The sequence below is a fragment of the Centrocercus urophasianus genome, unplaced genomic scaffold (assembly GCF_019232065.1).
Source record: "Centrocercus urophasianus isolate 14NV4802_14NV808 unplaced genomic scaffold, USGS_Curo_1.0 seq_73, whole genome shotgun sequence".
NCBI classification, from domain to species: Eukaryota; Metazoa; Chordata; class Aves; order Galliformes; family Phasianidae; genus Centrocercus; species Centrocercus urophasianus.
Window position 1 is genome coordinate 3539220 of NW_024885344.1, and position 27492 is coordinate 3566711.

Here is a 27492-nt window from a genome sequence, read left to right on the forward strand (position 1 = left end):
CCACGCACCATCAAAATAAAATTTCTAGAGTCTATGAGCTGGGCACAGTTTCTGAACAGCATGCTAGAAAATAAATACATTAATGTCACTTTGCCACGGAAAAGGCAATATCTCTGCTTGCATCTTGCTGTGGTCTTCTCTGTGTTTTAAGTCAAAAGATTCGTGAAAAGCATTATTCAAAGACAGAGCATCAGGAATGTTGTGGCACAGAGCAGATCTGTCTTGCTAACAACAGGTTGCAAAACAAATGAAGTTTGGACATTAAATCGCACCCTCCATCCCACTTCACCCAAGCCCTGCATTGTAGATAACCTATACATTCTCAGGATACAGTGAGAAATCATTCTATAGTACATATTTAATTATAATTTAAAAAAGTCTAAACTCGGACACAATCTCTGATCAGTAGCAAAGTATCGACACATCACTAGAAGAAAGATCTGTTATTATCCCTTCACTGTAACAAACAGAAATCAGCATCTCGAGAAGGTCTCTGGGGGTATCATATCACAACCAACTGCACTGAGTAAAATAATATGCTGATTTTACAAATGGAGTTTGACAAGAAGTAACATTGCATTTGTCTTGGCAAAACGAAGCACGAACAAAACATTTCACAGGTACAGTCACCATGCAAATGCATGTTGAGTTTGCCATTGCTTTTAACCCCAAATCACAAGAAGCATGCAGTTTTCCTGCCCCCCCCCCCCCCCCCCCCGACTACTGTATTAGAGATATCCTGGGTAATGCACCTCTTTGGTGTAACCATAGCCTGTAGGCAAGATTATACCACTTTAGGAAAGAATACAAGCAAAACTCGATCATATGTGTGTTTACACAATGTACATTTTAACCATTTAAAAAACAAAACATGTTACATAGATTCTCAAACACAACTGTTGAAAATGAAATTTTAAGCTTAAGAAATAGTTTTTAAACTACAAGGCCACCCCATTATTTTTATGAACAATTTAAAAAGATCCCACCCCTAAAAATCTGCCAGTATGTATATTTCCTCAGTTGTAACAGTCTTACCCACTCTCTTAACACAATCCATCTTTGCTCAACAGCAACAACAGTTCCTACATTTTTTAAGTGTATAATGGACTCCGGGATAGATATAGTTCTTAAATGTGAAACGATGGAACATTTGCCTTAAATGTGTAATTGGTCAATTCAGGTGTTCCATGGCACCACCGCTCAGGCAGGGGCTGCTGCTGTTCACTGATGTGAGTTCTGGCTTTTGTTGGCATCTAGCTCCACGACTACACTTTCGTGTTCAGAATTTGGGTACAACACCGATGCACTGGACGCTCTGGTAGGCCTGTTGCTCAGATGCATACAGGAGCTATGTTTTCCATATTCCCTCATCCAAATGAGGCGGAAGCCTCAGCGCAGCACCTTTGGCCAACACGGAACTATTTGGATGTGAAGTAGAATCTATTTTGTGTGTATTCATTTAAGCAACTGCAACAGGAGACTTAACTTGCAGGGTCTTTATTAGAGCGTTACCGTCTTCCTCAGCTTTATACAATGGAGCCCTTTGAAGAAGATAAATGGATTGACTGAATCCTTGTGGCCAACGTCCTCTGTAAGTCCTGTAGTACATTCTGACCAGACGTTTCTCCGTTCTTGTCATACAACAGCTGCTTGAAAGCTTCGTTTTCAATGAGGACCATCATATTTTTTAGAAAGTAGCCTTCGCAATAGGAAGATAGTTCTGTGACTCCGAGAAACTACAAGAAGTGAAATTGGAGAAAGATAACCATTCTGATAAAACCTCATCAGCAAGAACAGTGCTAAGATCTGTACATAAACAAATGCACAAGCTGAGCCTTTCACACTGTAAGTTAACACTTACAGATAAGCATGTTGCAGGGGCACAAGTTAATCAAACAGTATTTTATACCAACGATTTTATACCAGTGGTTACAAATTCAGTGCTCAGAAGATGAAGCTTTGGTCCCTTAGAAATAGCTGTGAGTTTTACCACTGAGTTCACCAGACCCATGATTTCATGCCAGTAGCCACATCCTAAGCCCATAAGTTTAGGAAGAACTACAAGCGACCTTCGAGTTTCGTGAATTCCATCCTTAGCAAGAGTAGGATTCTTGGCTGCAGAAGCCTGTTGTGCAAAGTAACAGCTTTGGGGGATCTCTGGAGGAGTAATGGAGGCTAAGTGTGAGCAACCCTTGGATGTGTGAGCTCAACTGTGTGAGCAAACCACAATGACCCATACTGGCCATTTGATGGGTGATTCATAGTGGTCATCACCCACTGGTTAGTTCCTGCAGTCACGCAAGCACTACAGCCATGATACATAGGAATTTAAGCTATGTGAGTGTACAGAGCACAGCTCAGCACATCCTCCTGCGCAGGTAAGCTCCTGCTGAGTCTGAGCTCTGAGAAAAGCATGAATCTTTGGCTCTGGGGTGCATCTGTGAGGCTAGGACTGCCGGGAAATTTCATAGCTTTGGGTCCAGACTGTAACAACTGCACAGCACTGTTATCCTACACCACCTTAACGTTATGTGTGGAGCTAAGAGTGGAAACTGTTAAAAAATGAGAGAAAGAACATATATTAGGACAAGGCAGGTTCTATCTTCCAGAGGAAATTTCAATTTGAAACCATGCAGGTTTTCAACAAATTATGAGTGCATTACTTTGCACGTGGGTGTGATAGCACGTTTGAATCTCTATTCTTCTCTGAAACGCCATTTATCTCTATTCACTATTTTATTATACCCACAGTATTGAGTAAATGCTGTATTTTTCTTTTCTTTTCTTTCTTTCTTTCTTTTTTTTTTTTTGGTCAGCCTTGTTCTAAGGCTCAGCTTGCAAGCTGTGCAAGCACTGAGTGTTTTAGACAAATACTTGACACTCCAATTGATTTTTCTGAGACTTTAAGTAAAAAACAACTGGTTTCTGGTGGTAACTGATCAGTCACCATTATAAGTCCTATTTGCCTGGTGACTACATCTTTTTCTGGAGGTAATGTGTAAATGAAGCCCTGAAAGTGATGCTGATCAAAAAACTGCCTTCGTAGATGTTGCAATACTATGAACAGAAAATCACAGACGATTTAATATTTTCCATTCCATTTTTAAATTGCAAGTGAGACAAAATCCACATTCTCTCACATTTCTAGCAGTACTTCACCTCCTTAACCCAAGGCCCTAAACTCTCATTCCTACATCTCTTCACACTGATAAACACTCCTCTCCTATAACATATGCCCCTACCACAGACAGTGTTCCAAATCTGTTCTCTCTTCGTCCTATGCTTCCACCAAATTAGGTCTTAATTGTGATGAGAAAGACTGTGTTCCCTGTGTCCAGGTCACCTTGCTTGCACATTTTCACCTGGAAAAGCAGATCTCAGCATCTCCTGACTTCCTGCAGGTGCATCTGATCTTGCAAAGTAACGAGGACTACAAACTGTACCTATGAAATGGAAAGGCAGACAGTGTGCTGGCAAGTGTGTCTGAACTGTCTGTGAGCTCCCCTGCTTCATGAGGACATCTGGCCTCTTCTGCCATGTGCCATTCACATAAACAAGTAATGAAGCTGCAGTGTGGTGGGAGCATTCTGAGCAGAACGAACTGGGCTCAGCTTAGTAAGCTGCACAACACACAGACCAGAAGCAAAAAGATGGAGTAGTCTACTCTTCAAACAGCACGGAGGAGAAGTATTTGAACTAGCTTTAAATGTGTTAGTTCATGTTCTGAAAACCTTCTAGGTATAGAAGTATGAAGCTTAGCCCTGGTTATTTACTGGAAGCAGGGTCAATTAGAGGAGCTCTGAAGTGATGTAGATTAACCAATTCCAGAAGTCAGGATTTCACTCACAGCTAGCTTAGCTATCTCTGTAATGTGCTACATGTCAAGGCAAACATGACCCTGGCCTTAAAAACCTCTCAAGTAAACCATTTGCACTGACTCTACTGAGAGATAAAGGCACAGGAAACTTGCAGGCTGAAGCCCTTATTGGAAAACAGGAACCAGATTTAGCCACTGGAACACTGGATTTCTTCAGGGCCAGCACTGGCAGCGTAGAAGTCCCTCAGACAAGTCTAAAGCTTGGTATAAGAACATTCTTCAATCAGGATACAACCATATTTCACAACCCAAAGAAAGCATTTTTAAAACAAAATTGTTCCATTTACTTTTGATAATAGCAATATAAATTGAGAAGTTCCCTCATGACCTTGAAGATAAATGAAGAATTTTTTGAGAGTACTGCACTGGTGATTTTATTTCCTATTACAATAAGTGGTCCTGCAAATACACGTCATTTTTTATTCATTTTAAGTGGAACTTTATGCTGTTTCCAACACTGATTGCATGGTATCTGTACATCGAGATCTAATGTTACTACTCAATGTAGGAAATAGCTGACTGGAATGGAGGTCAGATTTGCAGAGGCTTGGAGCAATCTGCAGGATTACTGTGTTCAGTCAAACCTCACTACCACACTACAAACATTTTCATGTAGTCCATGTGAGGAAAATCATTCAAGGATTGTTTTAAAATTATTTATTGCAACTATTTTTGTATCATTTCCATCTTCCAAAACTTACTACTTAGTAAATGAGGGGAAAAACTGAAACTCGTCCACGTGGCTATTCTAGGTCAAAACATGCCACACTTTTATGCCTAATGGCCTCCACACAAGCTAAATAAATGATTTAATTCCAGTCCCCTCTCCAAGACATAAAATTCTCACTACTGTGCTTGCATGGCTGTGATACACTACACTTTGACAATGTGGCGTTTTCATATATTGAAAAGCTGTCGCCAGCACTGTGGGGTTTAGGCAGGAGGCAACAGGAACTTTAAGAGGAAAATGCAGCCTGGAAGGTGAAAAAGAGATATCTTATTCAGTTAGGTGATTCCTGTTGAGTAACTTAGCAATTTGGATCGCTGTGGTAAGATACAGACCTGCCAGTAGAGTCTGAACCATTGGAGGATAGTAGGAGGGTGAGAAGTTGCCAAGACATTCTTAGACATGATTAGGGACTGTCACTCTCCCAGTACCTTTTTACAGTCCCAGTACATGAATGACAAATGCTAAATATGCAACAAACATAGTAAGCACATGACATATGCATTACTACTTATACTACGAGCATGAGGACAGACCAAGTAACATGCATGTGTGGTCATTTTTACCTTGGCATGATTATAAATATCCACGCAGTTTTCTGTATTAATGCTTTTTGCACAAATGATCTCACAGTGTCGTTGTAAAGCTTCAAGCTGGAAAAATTTAGCAGCAGAGAGAAGCTAAAAAAATAGGAAAGAAAGAATAGTCAAAACTGCTGAGCAATACACATTCAGAGCTTGATTCTTTACTGCTTCATTATAGTTTTTCTCTGCCCCTGCTTCAGTCTGAGTTAAAGCACTGACCCCTGACAGTCAGTCAGAATGAGAAAGTTGCTGTAGTCTCCTCTAGATCCCGCAGTGAGAAGGTGGACATAGAGGGACCACCACAGCCTGTTCAGGTCCATATGCTGGCCTTGGGACAGGGATTTGTGTGTGTGTCAAGAAGAGGCAGATTGGAGGGTCCTTGTCACTCTGCAAACGTGCAAATAGGGATCTGCAGCTACATTCCAAGAAAGGAAGGCTTGGATTCAACTGTTCCTCAAGATCTGGCTGAAACTGAACACCTGGGTTTGATGTGAGGATGTCAGCAGAAGGGCCAGGACCATGAGAATAGAAGAATTCAAACCAGATGACAATAACCACCCTAGGTAGTCTTAAAAACCTAGAGAGGCAATAAACTTCAAACTTCTCACCTCAGAAGGCTCAGGGAAACGGAGTCAGGTCTCCACATGCTCCTTGCTCTATCTCACCAGCAGCAGTAAGGTTATGTCTAGGCCAGGGGTTTGAAATGCTACCTGGCTCCAAATGACTGAGAACCAGCTTGATGTGAGGCCACCACTAACATGAGGGTTGTGCATCCGTAACACTACACTCTTGTGCCATCAGGACTCACACTGACCTTTCTCTTTGGTCCCATGCCCACCCAGGGTAGGCAGCCTGGACTGGCACTGCTCTGGAGATCTCTGCATGGCACAGTGAACATAACCTGAAGCCTGCAGCATGAAAACCTGGCTTAAATTGTGCCTTCTCCAGCTGATTTCCATTGGATTGCCCCTAATGCTCCTTTTCTGTCCTCTTACAGCTGGGGGAGTGAGCTTCATTTTCTGCAGTCCTCATTGTTTCTGGCTCTCTGCTCTGGTTTAGAAAGCAGACTGAGGTTCTTCACTGCTTTACACCTTGCTCTAACCCAGGAAGGTCCTTTCAGGCTGAGCTGGTCACAGGTTCTGGTGTTTATAAGGGCTTTACCAACACAGACCTCAGGACAGTCTTCTCATGATTCCCAGAATGGCCCTTATGCTTCTAGCTAGGAGCGCTGGGGAACAAAACCCTCAAACTGCCATAACATTATTCTTACTTCCCCTATGCAGTCCATTCAAGTTCTGCTTTAGTCCCATAAATAAATCCAAGTGCTGGAAATCTGCAGTGCTGATGTGATAGCAGCCAGCTGGCCTCAATTATGAATTGCAGCAAAGATTTCTTTGGAGTATTTCTGGTGCTTCTTGTTATCATATTTGTAATAAGGCAAGTTGCTAAATGCAGTTTTGAAAGATAAAGCTAAATCCTATTCCAGCTGCTTCTGTGGCTCAAGCAGTCACGTGCTGGTTTGTAATTACTTTAAACTGTGAGGAACCGTAGCCAGATCTGTTATCAACAGATCAATCAATCAGCCATACATTCTGGAGTCACAGAAGTTTTGAGATGCAGAAAAGTAGAGCAAGCAGCCAGCTGAACTGCAGCACCAACTTTTTAACAACCTAGGTGATTATGTATGCATCACTACAAAGCCATTGCGCTTTTTAGTCTGAAACTCTCCTTATTTCAGAAAGGGCCAGGAATTTAAGGAGCTGTTTCAAATCTGTGAATGAGAGAATCAGTGACCTTTTCCTGTACAACTCAGAAAGTCAGAGTGGGTCCACCATCTGCAGTGCACAGGGATGATCTCAGTCCTGACTAGTTTCATCCTCTGGTTGCCAGCAAGATTCATATATGGATGTCCCTGTATCCATCATAACTGCTTCGTTTCGGCCACTTTGTACCCCAAAGAAAAACAGTTCCCAATATACAGTTAGCGGTATTTTGGTAAGAGTCAAACCCCACATCAGTGCTCTGGACAGCAGTGTCATAGAGAGCTCTGGGGCTCTTCAGCCTGGAGAAGAAAAGGCTCTGGGGAGACCTTATAGTGGCCATCTACTACCTAAAGGAGACCTACAGGAAAGCTGGGGAGGAACTTTTTGTAGGGCATATAGTGACTGGATGAAGGGAAATAGTTTTAAACTGGAAGAAGGCAGATTTAGACTAGGTATTAGGAAGAAATTCTTTACTGTGAGGGTGGTAAGATACTGGAACAGACTGCCCACCAAGGTTGTGGATACCCCCACCCTTAAGGCATTCAAGACCAGGCTGGATGGGGCTTTGAGCAGCCTGGTCTAGTGGGAAGTTTCTCTGCTGACAGTGGGGGGGTTGAACTAGAAGATCTTAAAGGTCCCTTCCAACCCAAACTATTCTATCACTCTGTGATAGGGACAGATTAACTCATGTAGGCAATAATAAAAGATCATAGGGGCAGTAGCTCTTATTTTAGCCCTTATTGTCCTGTATCCCTTTTGGCTGCCATTAGTTAATTGTCAACAGGAAAGCTCCTGAGTGACTACCACAGATTTGCTCTAATCTATCTTAGTTCTGTTGAATTGGAATTGTTAAGTGGATCAGAGATGGTAATGACAGCATAGAGTATCCGGAAGAGAAGGATCTAACATCCATAGAGGTTATGGACATGTGATTATGCTGAAGTTCCAATCAGTTCCAGAGGGCTTGGTGTGGGTACTGCAAATGGGCACAATGGCAATGGACTTTAACACACAGTAAGAAAGTAGCAAATAATTATCTCTGGAAGAAAGATATGAACACATAAGCCTGGGCTAATAAGCCAAAAGTAAGAGTGTTGTAGAGAAGCTCACTGGCCCAACTCAACAGAGCACCTCGCCTACAGGCTGAGACAGAAAAGACAATGTATTATGCTGCTGGGAGCTGTTTCCAGATTTGCTGCTGAGAATTGTTTCCAGATACTGGTAACACCTGCTTTGCATTTCCTTGAAAGAGCCTCACAAATCATCTCAGTAGATATTTTTATTTCAGACAAACTATTTTGTTTGGTGATCTATATTTTTCTACCTGGGCACTCTGGGCACTCAGCGGGAGGCAGTGATGTCTCTCACAGGAGTGCTCATGTCTTGCCCAGTTGTCAGGTACCCTTGGGTAAACAGTAAACAGATCATTTAGCATTGTTCTCCCTGAAATTAACCTTAATGTATCTTACCTCCATAATTTCATTGTTTTTAATCAAGAGTGACTCTGCACCTCCATAATAAAGATACTGCATAACCAACTGTAACAAAACAAAGGCAGTGTTTATAAAAAACAGTCAACGACAAAGCAAGAAAGGAATGATGTAGAGATTGCAGATAACACCAGAGGCTCTCCAACATCACTAAGGATACGTAAATAAAACTGGCCAAATCCTCCTAATTTCAACATACATTTAGTTATTCTCTCTCTCTCCCTGCACAGTTCAACAGTTCTTTCTCGTGGGTATTCTTAACCCTTGCCAGCCATGTTGTGCATGCTTTTTCTTGAAGCCTAAACACTGTGCAGAAAGCTGGTTAATTCATTCTGAGTTTTCAACGTCTTTTCCAATGTGTACAGTGCATCATTTATTCAGGATAATAAAGCATATATAACGATTATTCCTTTATTCCCCCGTGGCAATGGGACCAACACCTCCACTCAGCTGTGTGAGGGCACGCATGGGTGACAATAAATAATTGTGGAGGCTTTGCACTGCAATACGAGCCAACTAAGATCTCTCCGCAGTGAGCTTCCAGCAGGTTTAAAGTCACTGCAGTGAGCTGGGAAATATCTTCATCTGTAACAGCTGATACATGGAACTGCCTGGGCTCTGACTCAAGGGAAGTGAAGCATATACAAGTATATGCTACAGAAAATACTCTGTATTTTCGTGGCAAAAAAATTGATTGAACAACATTGCTGAAGAAGCAAATGAACTGTGCCTGGAAGCCTGTCCATTAAATACAGAAAAAGTCAGCGAGAGAAAAAAGAACCAAGTACTTCCCGATGACAAGCTCTGCTTTATCTGCATACCCTGTGTAAGTGAAATGTATGCTATTGAATCTGGTTGGGCATGACATTTGCTATCAATAGCACTATGCAGCTTAGTGTATGCAAGGAGATGGATTCTGTGCTCATGAAACTACTACTCTGAGCTATATGCTTATCAAACATACTTGTATTAGTTCAGACAGGGGACGTACAATGTTTCTATGTTCCATTCAAATTCAATGTGAGAACTGATTTTACCTGAAAGATGGGGTACTTCACATAGTTGATCTCAATACAAGTACTATCAGTTGAGGGCTTGCTAGACAGCAATGCTTTAAACCTAAATAGAAAGGAGCAAGATTGAAATACCAGCCCAATTATCTATGTGGAAAACTATGGCAGAGTGGAAGGACAGCATCAGCTCTTGCAAAAACAGTACACTGAAATGAATGGATTTGTCACTGAAATGCATCAGGATTCAGACAGTTACACAAAATAAAGTTCAAATTGAAAGGAAGAAGCCTCTCTTTTAGGAGATTTCAATTTGAAATTTTGGAAAAATACTTCTGATACCACAATAGAAAAAATGCATACAGGAGATTTAGATACCGGAAAGATGCATATCACAAAATCAAACTTCTTGTTTTCTTTTCTTTTTTTTTTTGCTTGAAGGAAACATGGTTGTTTAGGAAGTTGCAAATTTAAAACTGTGCACTTACTTTATTTGAAGATCATTTTTAGCCTATTTATATTATGCTGCTGCAAAAATGTTTTGAACAAAACATTAAAACAACTACATTAAGATTACTGCTTCTACACAGGCTTGATACAATTGTGTAAGAAGTGGTAAGAGAGAAAACTAGGTATGCTACTTTTTCTGATTATCAAAACCTGAAATTCAGACATAGGTTTCAAGATAAAAACACTTCTAAAGTTAATTATTGCTAGATATTCTCATTTGATTAGAAGGTGAGTGCACCATCAGAAACATCTGCTCTTGTACCTTCTCTTGTCAATAATTCATCTGACCTTCTAGAGGCAGTGCAAAGTTTAGTTTATCTATCAAGACCAGCATTTGCTGGATAATAACCTCTTCCATACTATCACTGCATTTTAATTAAAATATGGATAACAACTGATTCGATCTTATTAGTGACAAACTCTATTTTGAAGGCAATTTAATAAGCTAAGAGCTAAAGTTCAGATTGTGCTTGCACATCTTTAATCATAAAGTTGTGTACAAATACCATTTGTGATCAATGTGAAAAAGGAATACTCTTGAAGGCTGAGATGAGTGACCCACATCCAGCCTTCTGAGCACGGGGAGGAAAATGTAAGTACTGCCTTTTGGTACAGCATGACATGTTTTATATGCATCTAATTTTATTTAAAAAAATGTAAAATCCCCAGTGAATCAAGTGATAGTAACTTGTTTCTCCTAGAGATTGTGTACATGGATGCAAGACAAGATTTAGCTGCTCATGGAATAAATGACTATTAAGAAGCAAACTATTAAGACTGCTCTATGTTTAAGGGCTGGATAAAGTGATGAGCTCCATGCAAATGTGCCTTGGTAGAATGAAGTCAGCTGCATGGCGAGAAGCGTGGAGCATTTACAGGGTAGGAATCTAGTGATGGAAGCACTTGTTATTTCCCTGCAGATCAATCAGAAATAGGCTGCTGAGATTTGCTGCTTAGGAAAAACTTGAAGATTGAGCCATTAACCCTCAAAGAATCTTAACAACACTAACGAAAATACAAGAACACAAAATCAATTTCTATTTTTGCTAAGAAAAGGAAATGTCTCTACATCTTACCGTGGTGATGCAGTAAATAGCAGCACTCTATGTGCATAAAATGGTCTTCCTTCCACCAGAAATGTAACATCTGACATCTCTTTGTTGTTAAGAAAATGGGGATCTAGAATTACAGAAAGGAAAAAAAAAGAAACACACCACCAATAAATTTGGTTTGGAAGAGTTCATGAATGTACATAATATTTTCCTGTTTTGACAAAAGAAGACAATGGTGTAAAAGGATATTGTTTATAATGAGTAAAGCCCATCAAGCTATTTTGGACAGTCTGAGACAGGAGACCTACAGTCAGGCATATGGAGTTCAGACTGAGGAAATTCAAAGTTTTGAAATCTGTGTCATCTTTGCTGAGATGATGGCCAGCCAGTCCTGCCACAGGGAGCTGGCACAGCTTCCCAGCTCTGTTCCCCAAAGCAAACTGCAGAGAAATACCCTCAGACCATACCCTCACCCTCTCCCAGGGCAGGCAAGACTTTGTGCCAAGGGGAAAAGCATCCTGGAAATTGGCTCACTTCTTCTCTAGGTCACAGTAAACCAACTTGGCCTCTGCCAGCAGGGCTGGGAGTGCCATGCCACCACAATGTCACCCACAGCCAACCGCATGGTTTGAGATATGGACAGACATTTGGCTTCAGGCCCTAGGCTGTGATTTCAGCCTCATTAGCAACTCAGATCTTTGCAGGTTTACAGTCCCACTCCAGTATCTGATGGTCCTACAGATTTCAGTGGGAATTTAGGACAGGCTAAGCTCAGGGCCTCTCATTTTTCTAGTCCTGCCTTCTGAGTTCACATTTTCTCTGACTTGCACGCTCAGCCTGCAATGCGGATTTCCCACAGCTCTCCTTAGAGAACCAAAGAACCATCTTCAGGTCATGCTTACCTAAGCGAGAGGTCTGCTTGCGCTTAATTTCCACAAGCTTTGGAATGGGGTAGGGTCCGTAGCAATGAGTGAAAATGACGGATAGCTGCTGACTTATCACTTCGTTCTAAGCAAAAGGAAACAAACACAAGCAACATAAACTTAGTATTCAAAGGGAGACATTAGATTATTCTCAAGAGCTGTTTGTTTTGAAGCTGAAAAATATGACTGCTGCAACTTTATTAAAAACCAGAAGTTCGGTATTTATTATAAACCACTTGTTTGTTGCATCCCCTACAGGAAGCAGGTAAAATGGAACATCTGTTCCTTGGACCTTATTTTCCCAACAAACTCAAACGCCACCATGCCTTCCAAATAAGCCATGTTCCTTTGCCATTTCATTTCATTTTCAAACTTACTTCAGTGAAAAATACCTTTATGCTGCACCTTGGAAAATGGTCATTGCTCATGTTTTAGAAACAGCCAGCATACATTTCCAAGCACGACGTCCTCACATACAGCCCCTCCTTTACAGAATGACAGAAGCATCACAGAATGCCACTGAAGCTCCTCATTTAACCCCAGACATGTCATTAATATGATCTTATACCCCTGGCATTGGTTCTCTGAAGAGACCACCAGAACCTCACAGAATCAGATCCCCGGCTCTACCCAGACTAAACTTCAATGACAGTGAAATGAATTTAGTGCTTAACCACCTGAGTCACATCTGATAGCAGGATTCAAAAGTTCTTGCAGATTTTACCCCAATCTCTGCTGGTACTGGAACTCATCAAATTTGATGGAGCCACACAGCTAATTCCTGAAAATGAAGTATCTTGACTTTCAGCTACCATGTTGGTTGGCAATTCCCTTCCATACTGGGAAACCATGAAAAAATGAGATGCTTAGACGGTCCAAGACCAAGGAAGTAAGCAAGTAAGGAAGTAAAATTATAACAATATAAACAATAGAGGAGTTTAGATGTTATACTAAAAATATCTTCAGGCTTATTAAGCAGAAATTGAAGTCTTCCTTCTCTGAGCACATTTCAATTCAGTTCTAAAAGTAGAAATTCCTTAAATCCCACAAGGGATGAGGAGGAGTGGCAGAGATACTGTAATAACTCTTGCACCGTATCTAATTAAACAGGGTGGGAAAAGGAAACGAGCTGTGCCTTCATAGGCACACGCTGATGTCAAAGGAAATTACATGCACTCGCCTGCAGGCAGAAGTTGGCTCCCATTACTACATCAGACATAATATTGAAAAAAATATCGGGATAAGAGAGAGATACTAAGAAATACTGATACCAAGAGAGACCACTCAGCACGGCATGGGAGCAGCCACCAGTGAGGGCTCACTGTTGTGGCTCCAGGACAACGTGGATGCAGTGCCCCAGGAGCATCTCTGTTCAGCGTCAGCAAAGCTGGAGCTCTGCAAATCACTTCACAAAGGGAGTGAATCACAGGGAAAAAAGAAAAGGAAGATTTAAAGCCAGATTTACAGAAGGAAGTGACTCAGCCATTGGGAGGGATGCGGGGAAAGCTCTAGACAGACAGGGCAGAAAGAGCAATTGCTTCTCTGCTCGGAAGGGCTGTGCCGAAGCCGTGCTGGCTGAGTCAGCCAGGGAGGAGCATGTCCGGGGGGATGCCGATTACCAGGGTCTGAGCTGGAGGCAGCAGGCACTAAGATGTCAATAAATACAACACAGGATGAGGCTAATACCGTATTTTGGAGTGAAGGGAAGCTTCTGAAGAGGAGAGGTATAAGAGCAGTGCCTACTTACACATACATATACGTCAAAAAAGACAAAGCATCTCCTCCTCCCTTGGATGCCCGTGGGAACGCACTGATAATAGAACAGATATCAACCTCCCAGGGCCTCATTAGGAACCAGAGGTCTCACCCACTGCAGACCAGGAAGTCCAGGTGCATTGAGACTGGGAAGGAATGAGCCAGCCACAGCCATGCACGGTTGGGAAGAGGATCCACACTTGTAACTTGAACTGGCATGATGGACGAGTCACATGCAAACAAGCCTGGGGAACCTGTCAGTCTCCTCAGCACAAAATGGGTGATGAGCCCTGCCACAGCATGTGGACCCCAGCCCATTGTACAGCCACCTCACCACTGACTGCCCACAACCCCATTGAAAACTGGTCTAGATTAAGCTCTAATTAACTCAGAATAGGATACACTCACACAAAAGAGGCTTTAGAGCACTATGGTGCAGAACAAAGATGGAACAAAGGGAAAAATGACAAAGGAAAGGGAGACTAGGATCAGTGAGTCAAAGAAAACAGGGCTATCAAGCAGGCAGAGACAGTATGCATCATGGACCTTCAGAGCTCTCACACAGGACACTGCTTTCATTTGGCAGACAGGAGGCTGGAGACCTTTGGCTTCTGTTGATAGATTTAAGAAACACGCTCAGATAGAAAGACAAAGCATTTAAAGTCATCACTAACAAAATATAGCAAATTTTCTTCCAAAAAGACATGGAAAGGAAGAAAGAACAACTGCTCCCCATGCAAATCTGCACACAGCCAAGCCTCCTAGGGCCTTGGCCCTGGCCCTGCTTCCTGCAGCCTACTGGCATCTCCAATAAAGCAGGCAGAAAGAAACAGCAAGGAGGAGAGATAAAAGGGATGCTTCGTCAAGGGTACAGTCTGCAACAGCATTGCTGGGGAAAAAAAATCCTTGCTTTTCCAGAAGCCCAATGTTTTTTTTCTTGGAGCAAGTTGTGGTCGGCTGCCCGTGAAGCAACTGGAAACAACTACAGGAGACAACAACCTGGTACATCAGAATTACTCCAGCAAAGAAGATGACATTCCACCATATGTGCACCAATGTCAAGAAGCTCCAAAGCTGTCTTGTTTACTACATCCAACCCGCTTAAGCTCTGAACATTATTCTTTCCTGCTTATTCATCACCCTACCAGCTGATTGTGTAAGAACAGCTGTAGGAGCTCTCTGCAGCAGTTGTGGGTGGTGATATCAACACCAGAGAAGCAAACCTGTTTGTTTTCTTGCCACGGTTTGAAGTTAGAAAATATTTTGCCTTGATGCTTGATGCTTGATGCTCAGATCCAGATCAAGGCCAGCTTCCTCTCAGATATGAGCATGCATTTGCGAAGGGAGCTCCATGTGCATCTGCTTTTATGGGAGGGGGAAGAAAGCTTGGCACAAGATACAATGAAAATATTTACCTAGCCACAGGGTAGTTTACAAATAGGCTAAAGGGAACAGGGAACAACAGTGAATCTTCTTAAGGAGACAATGCTTCCAGCAGAGAGTTGGTTGGTGAGCAAGCAACTTTGCTTTGTAGATACATGCGGCCTCCTGACTTAAAAGCATTCTTCAGAGGAGATCTAACGGAATTCCCCACACTTGAACTGTGAAAGGAATTCATAAATTCTTTTGAAGCAAAGCTGAAGTTTTTCAAATTGCCAGAGCAGAGACAACTGAATGATCTGAGAGGAGGTAAAGAACTGGGTGGGGTATCTTTTCCTGAACGCCCTTCTGATGATGAAGGTCTGTCAGCACAACTCAAGAAAGGCTCCTCAAGACTTAGGCACAACCCATGGAAGAGTCTGCTTCATTTCTTCTGACTGGGTTCAAGCTGGCCTAGACATTCCGAAATGTCCTACAAGGTACTGGACACAGCTAGGACATACCAAGTAGTTTTCTCCAGTACCTGCAGAAGATAAGTGTCATCTTGGTGACTCGTGCTACAAAATCTCAAGAAGCAAAACCTAGGCTGGATTCAGAAGTCAGGCTAAGGATTTCCCTTTGCTTTTCCAGCAAGATCACACTTTCCTTTAGTTGCCTCTTCTTCATGGGTTTCCCCACTGATTCTCCCTGGGTCCCTCAAATCCCAGGCTAGGAATCCTGACTGGTCTAAGACACCTTGCTACCTCCACCTCAGTGCCTTCTACAGTGATAACAATTTAGGCTGCTCTTCTTTGCCAACTTAGCCCGAAAATGCCAGGCCCTTGAATTCCTCTACCACAAAGCCACAAAAACAAACACGTTGTTAAGCTGAAAAATAACACTCTCATTCTGGGCTCAGTGTTTGTCATTTAATACATATCTGCCCTGTAAGCAGAGAAAGCATGCTGCTCAGGGCACAGGGGTGCTGGCAAAGGTAACTTTTCTCTTGCTGGTCCTGAGGATGCTGGGAGAACCCAGCTCTCTGCTAAACACAGAGAAGCAGAACTGCTGCTTCCAGTCACCTGTTCTACATGTGGTCCCCAGACACTGTTCGAGCAGTGAAGTCTCAAGATGCCTCAGATCCACTGAGGAGTCATGCATGAACTTCCTTCCATAACAGGCTGGGATGCCTTTGAATTATTCCTCTACTTACCCTCCCCTCTTCCCATAAAGAGTCAATAAGTGCTAAGGCAATAGAAAGGGCTTTTCATGGACCTCCCAAGCTCAAGCACTCAAACTCTGCTACGAGACTTTGTTTGCCATCTCTCTGAATCTTTGTCATCCTTCCCTGGGTGCTTCCGCTACAGTCCTCAAGCATAATTCATTTTTTTACCAGCTGCATCCAAACTGATTAAATTCCGCTTTAGAGGGTCACTCCTAGATGATTAAACAGCACACACATAATTCATATTAGTCAACAGTTGCAAAGGTAGGGAAGCCCCAGAGGTTGAAGACACAGTTAGAGGCAATGAACTGCATAACAAAATGGGTTTTGTTAGTGCCGGGCTCAAGTCATTCCACTGCAAATACAAACGGAAAGGAATTAATCACAGGTAAGGCACAAATGGACCCTTCAGCTAGCTCTGGGAAAGCTGCCAAGTCTTCCTTTCAAAAGACTCTTTATATCACAGCTGTGCATTGTATGTAAAAAGCTGAGATCCCTGGGCACGGTCTAATCCCTGGGTGAGAGCCCATAACAGGGCAGGTGTCACATCCATGGCAGTTATTTATTGTCAATGAAGAAACGGCTCCTGCCTCTGGCAGGGAAACATTTTAGAAGGCAGACAGAGAGTAGGAAAAAAATAAATCAAACCTGTGTTAGTATGAAACTGAATTTGTGTTATGAAAACACAATACAGGGTTAATAGTTGGTTATTAAAATGCCACTTGGTACCTGGCGTTCACATCTCACACGGAGAATGCATGATGTACACGTGTGGATAACTTGCGTCCTGGTTATTCTGAACTGTTTAGACACAGAAGTACTACAAATGACAATGGGCAACATTACAGACCACTGCAATTTTTCAGTGAAACTTGCTTCAAGAAATCAAAGTCTCAGCCAGAAGATCAATCAGTGAGCTCAGGCTGAGCATTAGCTAACACACGGGAGGGTATCAGCCACTCCATGAACCTGTAAGCGGGCATTTTAGGATCGTGGAGGTCTTCAGGGCTATTTCTATTACTGGTTTCGGTGTGTCTGTCTCCTACGTGTAAAGTCTACATTTTTCTTCACTTAAAATATTCCAACTGTTGACCAAAATATTCAATTTCCAGGTTTTTATTTTTTCAAGAAAAGTGAAATACTACCTGGAGAACAAACAGGGTACCTCTCCCCTATAACCTAAGCCCTTCCTGCAGAAGAGGACAGTCTGGCTTCGTATAGCAAAACCAATTTCATTAAGCCCACCTTTCTTAATAGTCATTTCAACCCACTGTGATGCAAGAAACATGAAGGAGAATTTTTTAACTCCTTCATTTTCCAATGCCATGTTACAGGTCACGTACAGCCTTTAGGGAAAGATGTTGTCTGCTGACCACTGTGCCTGGACTTTGTAGAACACAAAAGCAGAAACTGAGTTTGTTGGCATTACTCTGAGACACTTTTTCTGATTTTTATTTTAGAGGAATTAAAACTAGAAAGACCACAGCAATAAACAGAACACCCACCCGAAGGTTCAGGTTCTAAACATTGCTGTAACAGAGCAGGCAGGTGTTGTAGGCTTTCCTACTGCTTTTTGTTTGCTGGAGCCATCAACATTTTTTTCCAGTAGTTAATGCACTTGTGACAGAGTCTACATGCTACTATTTCTGAAAGGATATATTAAATACTTAACTTTTTAGGAGATATTGGATTACGTACAACAAAGTCACTGGTTAGAGATTGCTTTGGCTTTTAAATTAAATAGGCCAAAGTTTCTCAAGATACCTACATGCCTGAATTCTTACAGAATTTTTAAAAACTGGCTACTGTTTTTAATTGTTCTTTATTCTAAATAACTGTCAACATGGTATTGATGGCTGTTTTTCAAACAGCTCAACTTTCCAAATAACTGTGCATTCCTGCGGGTTTCTTCAGCTGCCTCCAGATGCATACGGAGTGTGTGTGAAGCTCAGCAGGAATTTTAAATTCTGAGGAAACACCTTTGCAAACAGTTTCCTGCATCTTTCATCAAGTCTTAATGCACAGTGTAATCAACACCTCACTAATGGGCTATTTTTTGAAAATAAACTACTAACAGAACCTGATGGGAAGGCTAAACGCTACAGAGAAAGGGCAGTGAAGGACCTACCACGATTTTTCAAGTCGTTTTTGCCCTGGGCAATACACTAGCAGCAATACTTGTAGTACGAAGCCAAGGTTTCCTGGTATAAAGCTCTTCCAGAGCCAGGCGGGGCTTCATACAACATTTCAGCATGTGCACTTTATGTACAGTTAACAAACTTTGCCAATACGTTCCCCCAGAGTATTCAAAGAAGTGGCAAATAGCAGCTCCATGCCCATAGCAGGGGTGGGAGGGAGAAGGCTGTGCAAGAGTTTACTTGAAATTGAAAGATTATTTTCTTTCTCCAAGAACTAGGCCATAGACAATCTGATCTAAGTTGCTGCATACAGAAAAAGCAGTGGACAAAACTGGCTCACCACCCAGTACTGCTGTTGACGGAGCTGGCCCATCTGCATGGATGGAGCTGGCTGATTTAATTACAATGTAAACTCACACTGAGCCTCAGAGTGGACGTCTAGAACCAACCTCTTCCAAATGCTGATGGTTAGACTAGATGATCTGAGAAGTCTTTTCCAATCTTAGCTATTCAGTGATTCTATATGCATGTGGACATGCAGGACAGCCGCAGGTTTTCTTCCCTTTGGTTGCTGCCCACCATCTTACAAGAATGGCTATTAGCTGTTATCACATGCAGTTAGCCTACTCTGTGCCCGAAGGTAAGGCCTGAGATCCCTGTGCCTGGCTGTGGCTGACCTGCCAGCCCCACCTCAAGCACTACAAGTCCATAAATCTGAGTGCTTCCTCCACCAGACTCTTCTTAAATTCTCATTTGAGGGGCCCAAACTCAGTGCTGCCACCAGCCCACAATTACAGTCACTAGTCAAGCAGATATGGGGCACTATGACATGGGGCAGGATGTCAATTCAGCTCAGAGACAAGCTCAGGCAGTGCAAACATCAGCTTGGCTACAGGCAAACAAGAGGGCCCTGTAAGAAGTTTGGAGGGATTCCTCAGGCCATGAAGAATGTGACACAGATACTGACAGGCAGCAAATCAACTGCACCTTCTTTCACAAGATCTCCAATGTCATCTTAGCTTTGAAGGACTTAATTCTGCCCTCTACAGCAGCCCAAGTTTAGCTCAGGGCTACTTGCTCCCAGAAAAGTCTCTCCAGCTTTTGTCACATGCAGCTCTGTCCAAACTAATTTAAGCAGACTGTCCATGAGCTCATCTCCCTCAGAGAGCCAGTCAGTCCCAAAATAAGAGAGCCTTTCCTCCTCATCCAGTGGCCCAAATCCCCTTAGTGAACTACACAGCTTCACTGGAAGTTTTAAATCAGAATTTTGCCTCCTCTTAGGGAAGTGCCCCAAACAGGGCTCTCCAAGTCCCTTCCATCACCGCTGCCTCCCCTGGAACACCTTGCCTGGTCTTTGGTTTGGCAAGGATCCGGGCTGATTGCAGGACAGCAGAGGGGGCAAAGCCATCTGCCTGTTCTTGTAGCTTTTCCTCAGCTGCATGGAAATACTTCATTCCTCCACTCTCAAATCAATTCTGAGCAGAGCAGCTGATAAAAACATTTAAAGGCATGAAAGGAAATGAAAGTGCTCAGTCCTACTGGCAGCCACCAGGAGGCTGGGTACCAAATCCTCATTTGTGCCTTTGGAAGTCTTTCCCCAGGGCTTCAGTGCAGTGGTGATTGACCAAAATGCAATTTATTAACTGTTCTTCCCCTCCTATTTCACAGCTTTAGGAGAGGCAGTAACTCTAGGAACTACAGCTCAGGCAGTTTTGCCTGACTTGCTAATTCTTGTTACCGCTCTGTGTTCCAGCACCAGAGCTTCAGAAAATATTATTTTTGTTTTTCTTTACATCATCAGTGTCCTGTCATATAAATGCCAACCTACTGGGCTCCAGGACACTCGCATCAGTGGTGGTGGCAGAGATCCCATCCAAGCTCTCACATTTGGACCCTAAGACCCTCTAGGTGTGGGTATTAAAAAAAAATGATCTGTAAGACAAAAGGCATTCCTTTTAGCTGGTCATGTCCTTTTAAATAGTACTTTTTCCTTAGTCTTTTCATTTTTACAATACCTGCCCTTTCTTCATATCCTGTGAACCAGTAAGAACATTCTGTCCTACACTGCAAGTGGAAGCTGGGATAGAAGACCCATTTCCTATTCAGAGATATTATCTACGTTTCTGTGCAATTTCTGGAGAGTCTCTCAAGCCAATTACTCAAATTATAAACTGATGTCTGGCTTAGCCAGGTTGTCACAGCTTCTGAGGCTGAGATTGCAACTCTGTAAGGCATTGAAAATCTGCCTGTTTAATTACCTTTGTTTCCTTGTTCAGAAAAGGAGGCTAAGATCTTCTTCTATATCTCAACTCATTAATATTTGTAAATTGTTCTGAGACTGCAGGATAGTTGGGACTACTTATAGGACTGTGAAATGCCATTTCAATTAGGTACGAGCTGTCATGCAATTAAAATATACTGAGCATCACAATATGTAGCAAATGGGACATCTTGTTTTACATCAGCCGGAGAGCACTAAGTGGCTTTGTGCTTTCTAGTTGCCTATTACATACTTTTTGCCCTGAAAAACTCATTAAGGAAATGTGTTGGGACATACTGTGATGTCTAGCAACAGTTGTAATCTCAAAGTTCCCGGCCCACAGGAAAAAGGATGCCCACATGGACAAATCAAAATCCTCTCCTGACAACTCCACACAATGCAAAACTTTATAATTCACTGCAGAAAGAGAGGGCCATGAACCACAGCTACAGCCCTTCTGTACCTCTTCAAGGAGATTTCTGTTCTGTGGGTATATACAAAGAACACTATCTGCTCTCAGCATTCCCAGAGGAGCGGATCCTTTGAATCTCAGTTTTCCTTGTCTGACTTACGTGGAGTGACCAGGGAGAACTTTTATTGTCTCCTTCTCCTGCAAATGAATTTATTTTGATTCCTTCTAGAGAGCTGCTCAGAGTCTGCCCTCATTTATGTCTCTAAGAGCTTTGTGGGAGACCGTTTAGCCAAGACTGTGGCAAGAATTCAAGCCATTTGCAGACAATCTGTAAGCCCTTACAGCATCCCCGAATGATTCATTATTTTTCTAAGAATATGAAGCACTGTAAGCACATGTGGTTGTGAATATGCATGCTCACGAAGAGTGAAGATGGGCAGCTCCTTTAGGTCCAGAGGCAGGAACGAAGACCAGCACCGATTTTTTTTATCATACTTTTTCTGTGTGTGTGATATATCCGTTGCTTTACTCCTCTTCATGTTAGCTTTTAAGTGAACCCAAAGCAGAAGGTAGCAGTCTCATTGGCTGCCATGTCTCCAGAGGACACTCCAGATGACCCAGACTAACATCTCCAAAAGGTACAATCCTATGTAAATAACTTATTCTACTGACAATCATCTATAAACCAATTGGCTTTGGCTTCAGCCACACAGGAGAACTGCAGCTCAAGCCATCCCTCATCCTAGATTACAGGGCCTAAACTTAATCTCCATTAAGTTTTCCAATACAATTAGTTTTATATCAGCTTTCAAAACAAACAGCACCTTGCTGTCAGTTATTGGATGAACGTGTATTAACCCAAGGCAGTTCAGACTACAAATCAGAGGATTTGGAATGATTTTCTGAAAGATATCTCTAAATATTCTCCATAAATACCCATGCAATACAAACCAACCTCAAACTATCCCCAAAGGAAAAATTCATGGGAGCAGAAATCAGAACAATTGGTGGGATAAATGTTCAGCACTTGCTCAGGACTGTACTCCAAGCCCGCATCTGCATCAGTATACAACAAATCCATGTAGGCTCTCACTAACTATACTGTGCCTGGAATCCTTTAATATTGAGAGTCTGTACCAGAGCTCTCTTCTTTTCACATTATTTAGGTTATTGCTGTATGTGCTAAAAATACTTGCTCCTTGCTGTTGCGTGTGGATTTTGGATGAGAAATGTTAATTTCCAGTTTAACAAATAGGAAACTGTACCAACATGTACTCTAACACTAAGAAAAAAAACAACCTTCACTCTCCTTCCTGCTCAATGATCGTCTCTTCTTTGCTGTTTTACTCACATACCTAACAGTACCTTCCTCCCTCAAAAGGTTTTATTAGTCTGACGTATCATTCTGCATGTGTTCTCATGGAAACCCATCTCCTCATAAGTTTAGAAGTCATAATCCCACATGAAGGGAAGAGAAAATAATGTGAGAGGTTAAATAAATCCAAAGCAAAGTGAGCATTAGCTTTGTTGCATGGTGCTGTAAAACAAGTTGGGTAAAGTTAGTCTCTGGGTTGGTTTGGCTATCAGCAGCTCTTGTGCTGCAGTAACCCTTGTGATTTTAATTTCACCACTATGCATTAGCTCCTGCTGTCTCCTCAGTTCATTGTTAGCATCAGTATTAAGCTGTTGTAGTGGGAGATGTAATTAGCTTGTGTGTTTTTAACCCATGATTCCACAGTAAAGATAAATGAGATACACAGTACAAAAATAATAATCCTATAGAGCTCTAAACAAGCTTTGGGACCACAGTGCAAAAACATTATTACAGTTTCTGTTGTACAGGATCAGAATGAGGCTGATTTCTTTAGAATACGTAATTTATCCTACCTTGCTGGCTTTTAGTATCTCAAACATCAGAGGCAACCCCTGTGTGATGAGCTCTTCTGTGTACTCTTCCTCTTGAATGGACTTGAATTCCTTCAGTAAGCACTGGATGAGGGGTCGTCTGTGCTGCTGGAAGGATGTTCGCAAGGACTCCAGCCATGTGTGCAGTGTCCAGGGAACACCTATAGACAGAGGACAGAGCTCACTCCCAGCTCCAGAGTAAGATGTGCCCTTCTACTATTTCTATCTTCACTTGTGTTAATCTTCAGATTTTAAGCAAAAACTGCCAAATAACCCTAGAAATAAACCCTAGAAATAAAATTCCTATTTACCACAGCTGAGAAGGTGGGTGGTTATCAAGATGTCCCAGACCTAATACACAGAGACTCTCCTCCAAGTGCTAAGGGAAGATTGTGGTCTCTTTTCTCATCTAGCCCTCAGCTTCTCTGCTGAGACTGCCAATTTGAGGTAATTGTTGTGGTGCTCTGCGACACAAAAACCTTTTGGAAACTAGATTTACATGAGCTCATTTCTTCAAATGTGGCCCTGGAGAGCCACTGACTGGAAAAAAAAGATTTTGGTCACTACCTACCTGTATTCAAACTGGTGGTCTTCAGATTACAATTTTCTGTAAGCCCTATCCCATGTCCTCTACTGCTCATTGCTATTTCCCCTAAACAGCACTGGGTGAGTTAAGGAGATTAGCCTTTTCAAGTAGCTGTTTGTCACAGCAGAACCACTCTCTAGGAACTTAAAGGGAAATGTTTCCCTGCACTGAATGAGAAAACACACAAAGTTAATATAGTACTCCAAACATTAGGCTGGACGTGACCTAGTTTCTGTTCTTGCAGAACAGAGTGGGAGGAAACACAAGCCCGGGGCTTGGCATCAGAAGTACTTTCCTTCCATTTCAGCAAATGCCCGGCACTTTGAGAGCAGCTCTGGTTCTCTCCTCTCGTTCAGCACCTAGAGCTTTGCCTGCCCAGTGCACCTGGCAAACCAAGAATGCACACCCTGACCCATGCACGAGTCCCCAGGGCTGGAGTGCTGCACTGCATGGAGGCACAGGAGGCATGCTGCCTTCTCTCTGGGGGAAGATTAATGGAGATCGGGCACAGAATAATGGACAAACATATTCCAGATTTATTTCCTCCCCTGTTCCTGACCACTCTTGTCATGAGAAGAAGCAGACTCCAAACAGGCTGCTACAATGCTCAAGCCCCATACTAGCACAGTTAGCACACAGAGAAGCCATTCACTGCTCTTCCCTTCAAAGGCTCATAAACCTTGGAAAAGAAAGCTGTTTAAACTGTGGACTGCACTATGGCAGAGTGCAAAAGAGAAGCTATTGGAAGCAGCAGACAAACACTGCCCTAGAGACTTAGCTAACGCTCTGCCAAGCAGGAGTGAAGATGGCTGCTGGTAAAAACTATGCTGCCCTGCAGAGCAGGATATGCTGTGGAGCCAAAATGGCCCCGGAACCTGCAGGATCCCCTATCACGTTCCAGATGAAGGATGGAAAATAAGGGACTGCTCTTACAGTGTGTTTAGCACACACGATTTGACATAAAAAGCAGCTGCCCTATTTTGCAGTTGCTTAGGCAGCAGCAATCTTAACTGGCTTCAGAGAAGCTCTGAGAGCCTTGGCTTTAAGCCTGGGCTGGCTTGCACTTACCTTCCCCATCCTCACCCACAAACCTGCTGGGAAACCCCCTGCAATTACCACCTCCACAGAAGTTCAGGAGGCGCAGCTGCGGTCAGTTTAAGCAGCAGCACATGAAAGACACATTTCTTACAGTGGTATCTCTGATGAGGCAGAGAAGCAAGGGCACCTGCACTGACCTATACTCCGTATGTCAATGGTCACATCCACATATCCATGCTCAGCACTGTGGTACATGGCCTCCTTCAGGGCTTTCAGTTTGGCCTTGCTGTTGCGGCTGGCACAAAGCGGAGCTGCTGCAGAGTCAGGTAAGTCTGTCCCCTCGGCCAGTATCTCCTCCAGCGACAGGATATCACTCTTCTCCTTCTCTGGCTGAGCAAGTAGCTTACGGAAGACATTCCTGGCAATTACAGCATGACACAGAGAGGGAGACAGGGAAAGAGAGAGCAGGAGAGTAGTTAGTGGTGATGATACTTGGTGCGGGACACCTATCCAGCAGGCAGGTCAGAAATTACTCCAATTAACTGAATAGTTTACAGCAGTCCTAGAGCAAGCACCACTCCTGATAGCCCACCTGTTAGCCCACCAGACCACGAGTGCAAGACGCTGCTGTAATGACAGCAACTGTACAGACGTCAAACAAATGGCAGGAACTTTGTGGGAACACAAACCCATGAGCTAAACGTGACTCTCATGTGTCTCATGACTTCTGGAACCTGCCCCACCATCAGGTTAAGGTTGAACTGCCTTAGGACAAGCTCTCAAGACTTTCACCAAGGAAGGAGAAGGAGGCCACTTGAGAAGGGAGATGTCTGGAGCTACTGAAAGCACCACCACTCGATTAACACTCAAAGCAGTTTGGGAAAGCTAGAGCAACTAGGCATTCAACAAGGCCAGCCAGGGCAGGTTCAAGCACATCAGGGACTGCTCTGGCTGGGTGATCAAATCCGGGCTATGACACACCAAAGACCAAATTCAGCCAAACACTTGGTACCTTCAGGTTCATAGCAGCATAAACTCATCAATCTCAAAGGAGTTGCTCTTGGTTTCCACAACTATAAGAAAAGCCAAGCTGGCCACCATCCCACCTCCATCATACTCCGACATCCTCCCCACACCTGCTTGGAACCTGGCATGGGGTGGCAGCAGGCCATGGGGCGTACCAAACAAATGCTGGTTTGGGGAGAGAGGGAAGGAGAAGGGAGCCAGTGTGGGTAGTGTAGAAGTTGGAGTTTAAGAGCCAGTTCTTAGAAATAAGTTGTGGGTCTGTGACGTGAACAGGCAGCAGCCAAGCCTTGGAGAGCCTCAAGTTCTCCTCAGGCACGTGGCTCCCACTCAGAGGAGCTGGCACCAAGGCCTGAGCGATAAATGTAAAAATTGTCCTGCCTGTCCTCCCAGATATCCCTTGCAGGCTCCAGATGGGCAGTGTTGTTTGAACCCACCCTGACATGCCATGAGCATGTTGTTACACTGGCAGCTCTTCTCTAAGCAAATAGATGGTAGGTACTGTCTCTAACCTGTATCTATGTTCCTCTGGATGGCTACAATCAGAAAAGCAGGAATGTGAAGATCATAATACTAATCCATTACACTGCAGTAAACTCCTGAACATTGCAAGATCATGCATGCCAGGTGCTCATTTCATTACTTCCTTTAAAAAAAATCGCAGCATACAGACAACATTAAAGCACACAGGACTTTACAGTAAACACAGATGCAGAAACTCTGTTCGATGACAACGAAGGCTGCAGCAGTACAGTCACAATTCAACCCAAACCTCAGAAATATGTCAAGAAATTCAGAAGGAATGTCTTTGGCATTCCTTCCCACCATCACATCAGCTACTATTTAACAAACATCACATTGCAACACACCACAAGGAGTATCCTTCCTCTTTTTTCAATCAGATACAAAAGAGCAGGTTGTACCACCAACTGGTTAAATTCACATGCTAGCAAAAAGCCTTACATCTCTGCTCAGTTGGTGGCTTGTTTGACTGTTCATGCAGAACTTTCACCCATCTGCTCAAACCAGACTCCCAGGAAAAAAACAACCATGTGAGGGATGCCACTAGACTTGTTCCCACTCTACCTGTGTCCATGCGCAGCAGCCTGACTGAAAGAGTTCATGTCACCTTGTGGAGTCATGGAAATGCCATTCCTGTACATTGTTCCTATCATAGGGTCAGCTCCTCGCTCCAACAGCAAACTGACCAGTTCGAAATTTCCTGCAATTCAAGAGAGGCACTTTTACTTCTTTTAAAACCCACTGCTTGCTCATCTAAATCACAGATCTCAACTGAAGAATTTATAACAGAGGGAGGAGAAAGTCCTTACCGGCAGCTGCTGCTAACTGTAAAGGAGTTTCAGAGTAGTTTTCCTCTCCATGCTCCAAGGAACCTTCTACTTTTGCTCCAGCATCCAACAACAACTAGAAAGAAAATTCACCATTTAGAGCAACTGGGGGAGCCACAGTGTTCAAGAGTTCATGAACAGTGACGAATGAGAGTCTAATGCTTCTCATTATCTGCAAACCAGATACAATGGAGACAAGTGACATGCAAGTTCTGCCCATTATTTTACAGAGGCAAATTGATTCCTTTTTTCGCTCATTTTACATTGCCAGACACCAGGAGCACTGGTGTCCAAGCTCAGAGCCAAAAAAGTGTAACCCAGTGTTTTTGAATGGGAAATGCGAATAAGGTTGGTGTTAGGAAGTAATGCACTGAAGATGGAAATACTGAATATCAGCCCAACAAGCATCCTTCCTTTGTGGTCTTCTAGAAGCCGAGGACCAACTTAAAATGGAACAGATTTCAATTGCCTCCATCTTTTTTATAAAGACATGGCCAAAGAAAGGC

General features: G+C 43.0%; 1 protein-coding gene across 3 annotated transcripts in view; it reads right to left on the bottom strand.

The window, feature by feature from the left end:
• Window positions 1-716: 716 nt before the first annotated feature.
• BTBD11 (BTB domain containing 11) overlaps window positions 717-27492 on the bottom strand; it is a 168707-nt gene continuing 141931 nt past the window's right edge. For 2 of the 3 annotated variants that reach the window (XM_042837987.1, XM_042837989.1), the window contains 10 exons: window positions 26969-27062; window positions 26724-26859; window positions 24812-25032; window positions 22973-23151; window positions 11916-12021; window positions 11038-11140; window positions 9479-9560; window positions 8421-8489; window positions 5171-5284; window positions 717-1736 (listed from right to left, as the gene is read on the bottom strand). In XM_042837987.1, the coding sequence (XP_042693921.1) occupies window positions 1527-1736; window positions 5171-5284; window positions 8421-8489; window positions 9479-9560; window positions 11038-11140; window positions 11916-12021; window positions 22973-23151; window positions 24812-25032; window positions 26724-26859; window positions 26969-27062 (1314 nt within the window). In that variant the 3' untranslated portion in view covers window positions 717-1526. The remainder of the gene's footprint in view (window positions 1737-5170; window positions 5285-8420; window positions 8490-9478; window positions 9561-11037; window positions 11141-11915; window positions 12022-22972; window positions 23152-24811; window positions 25033-26723; window positions 26860-26968; window positions 27063-27492) is intronic. The other variant, XM_042837988.1, reaches the window with a different exon arrangement.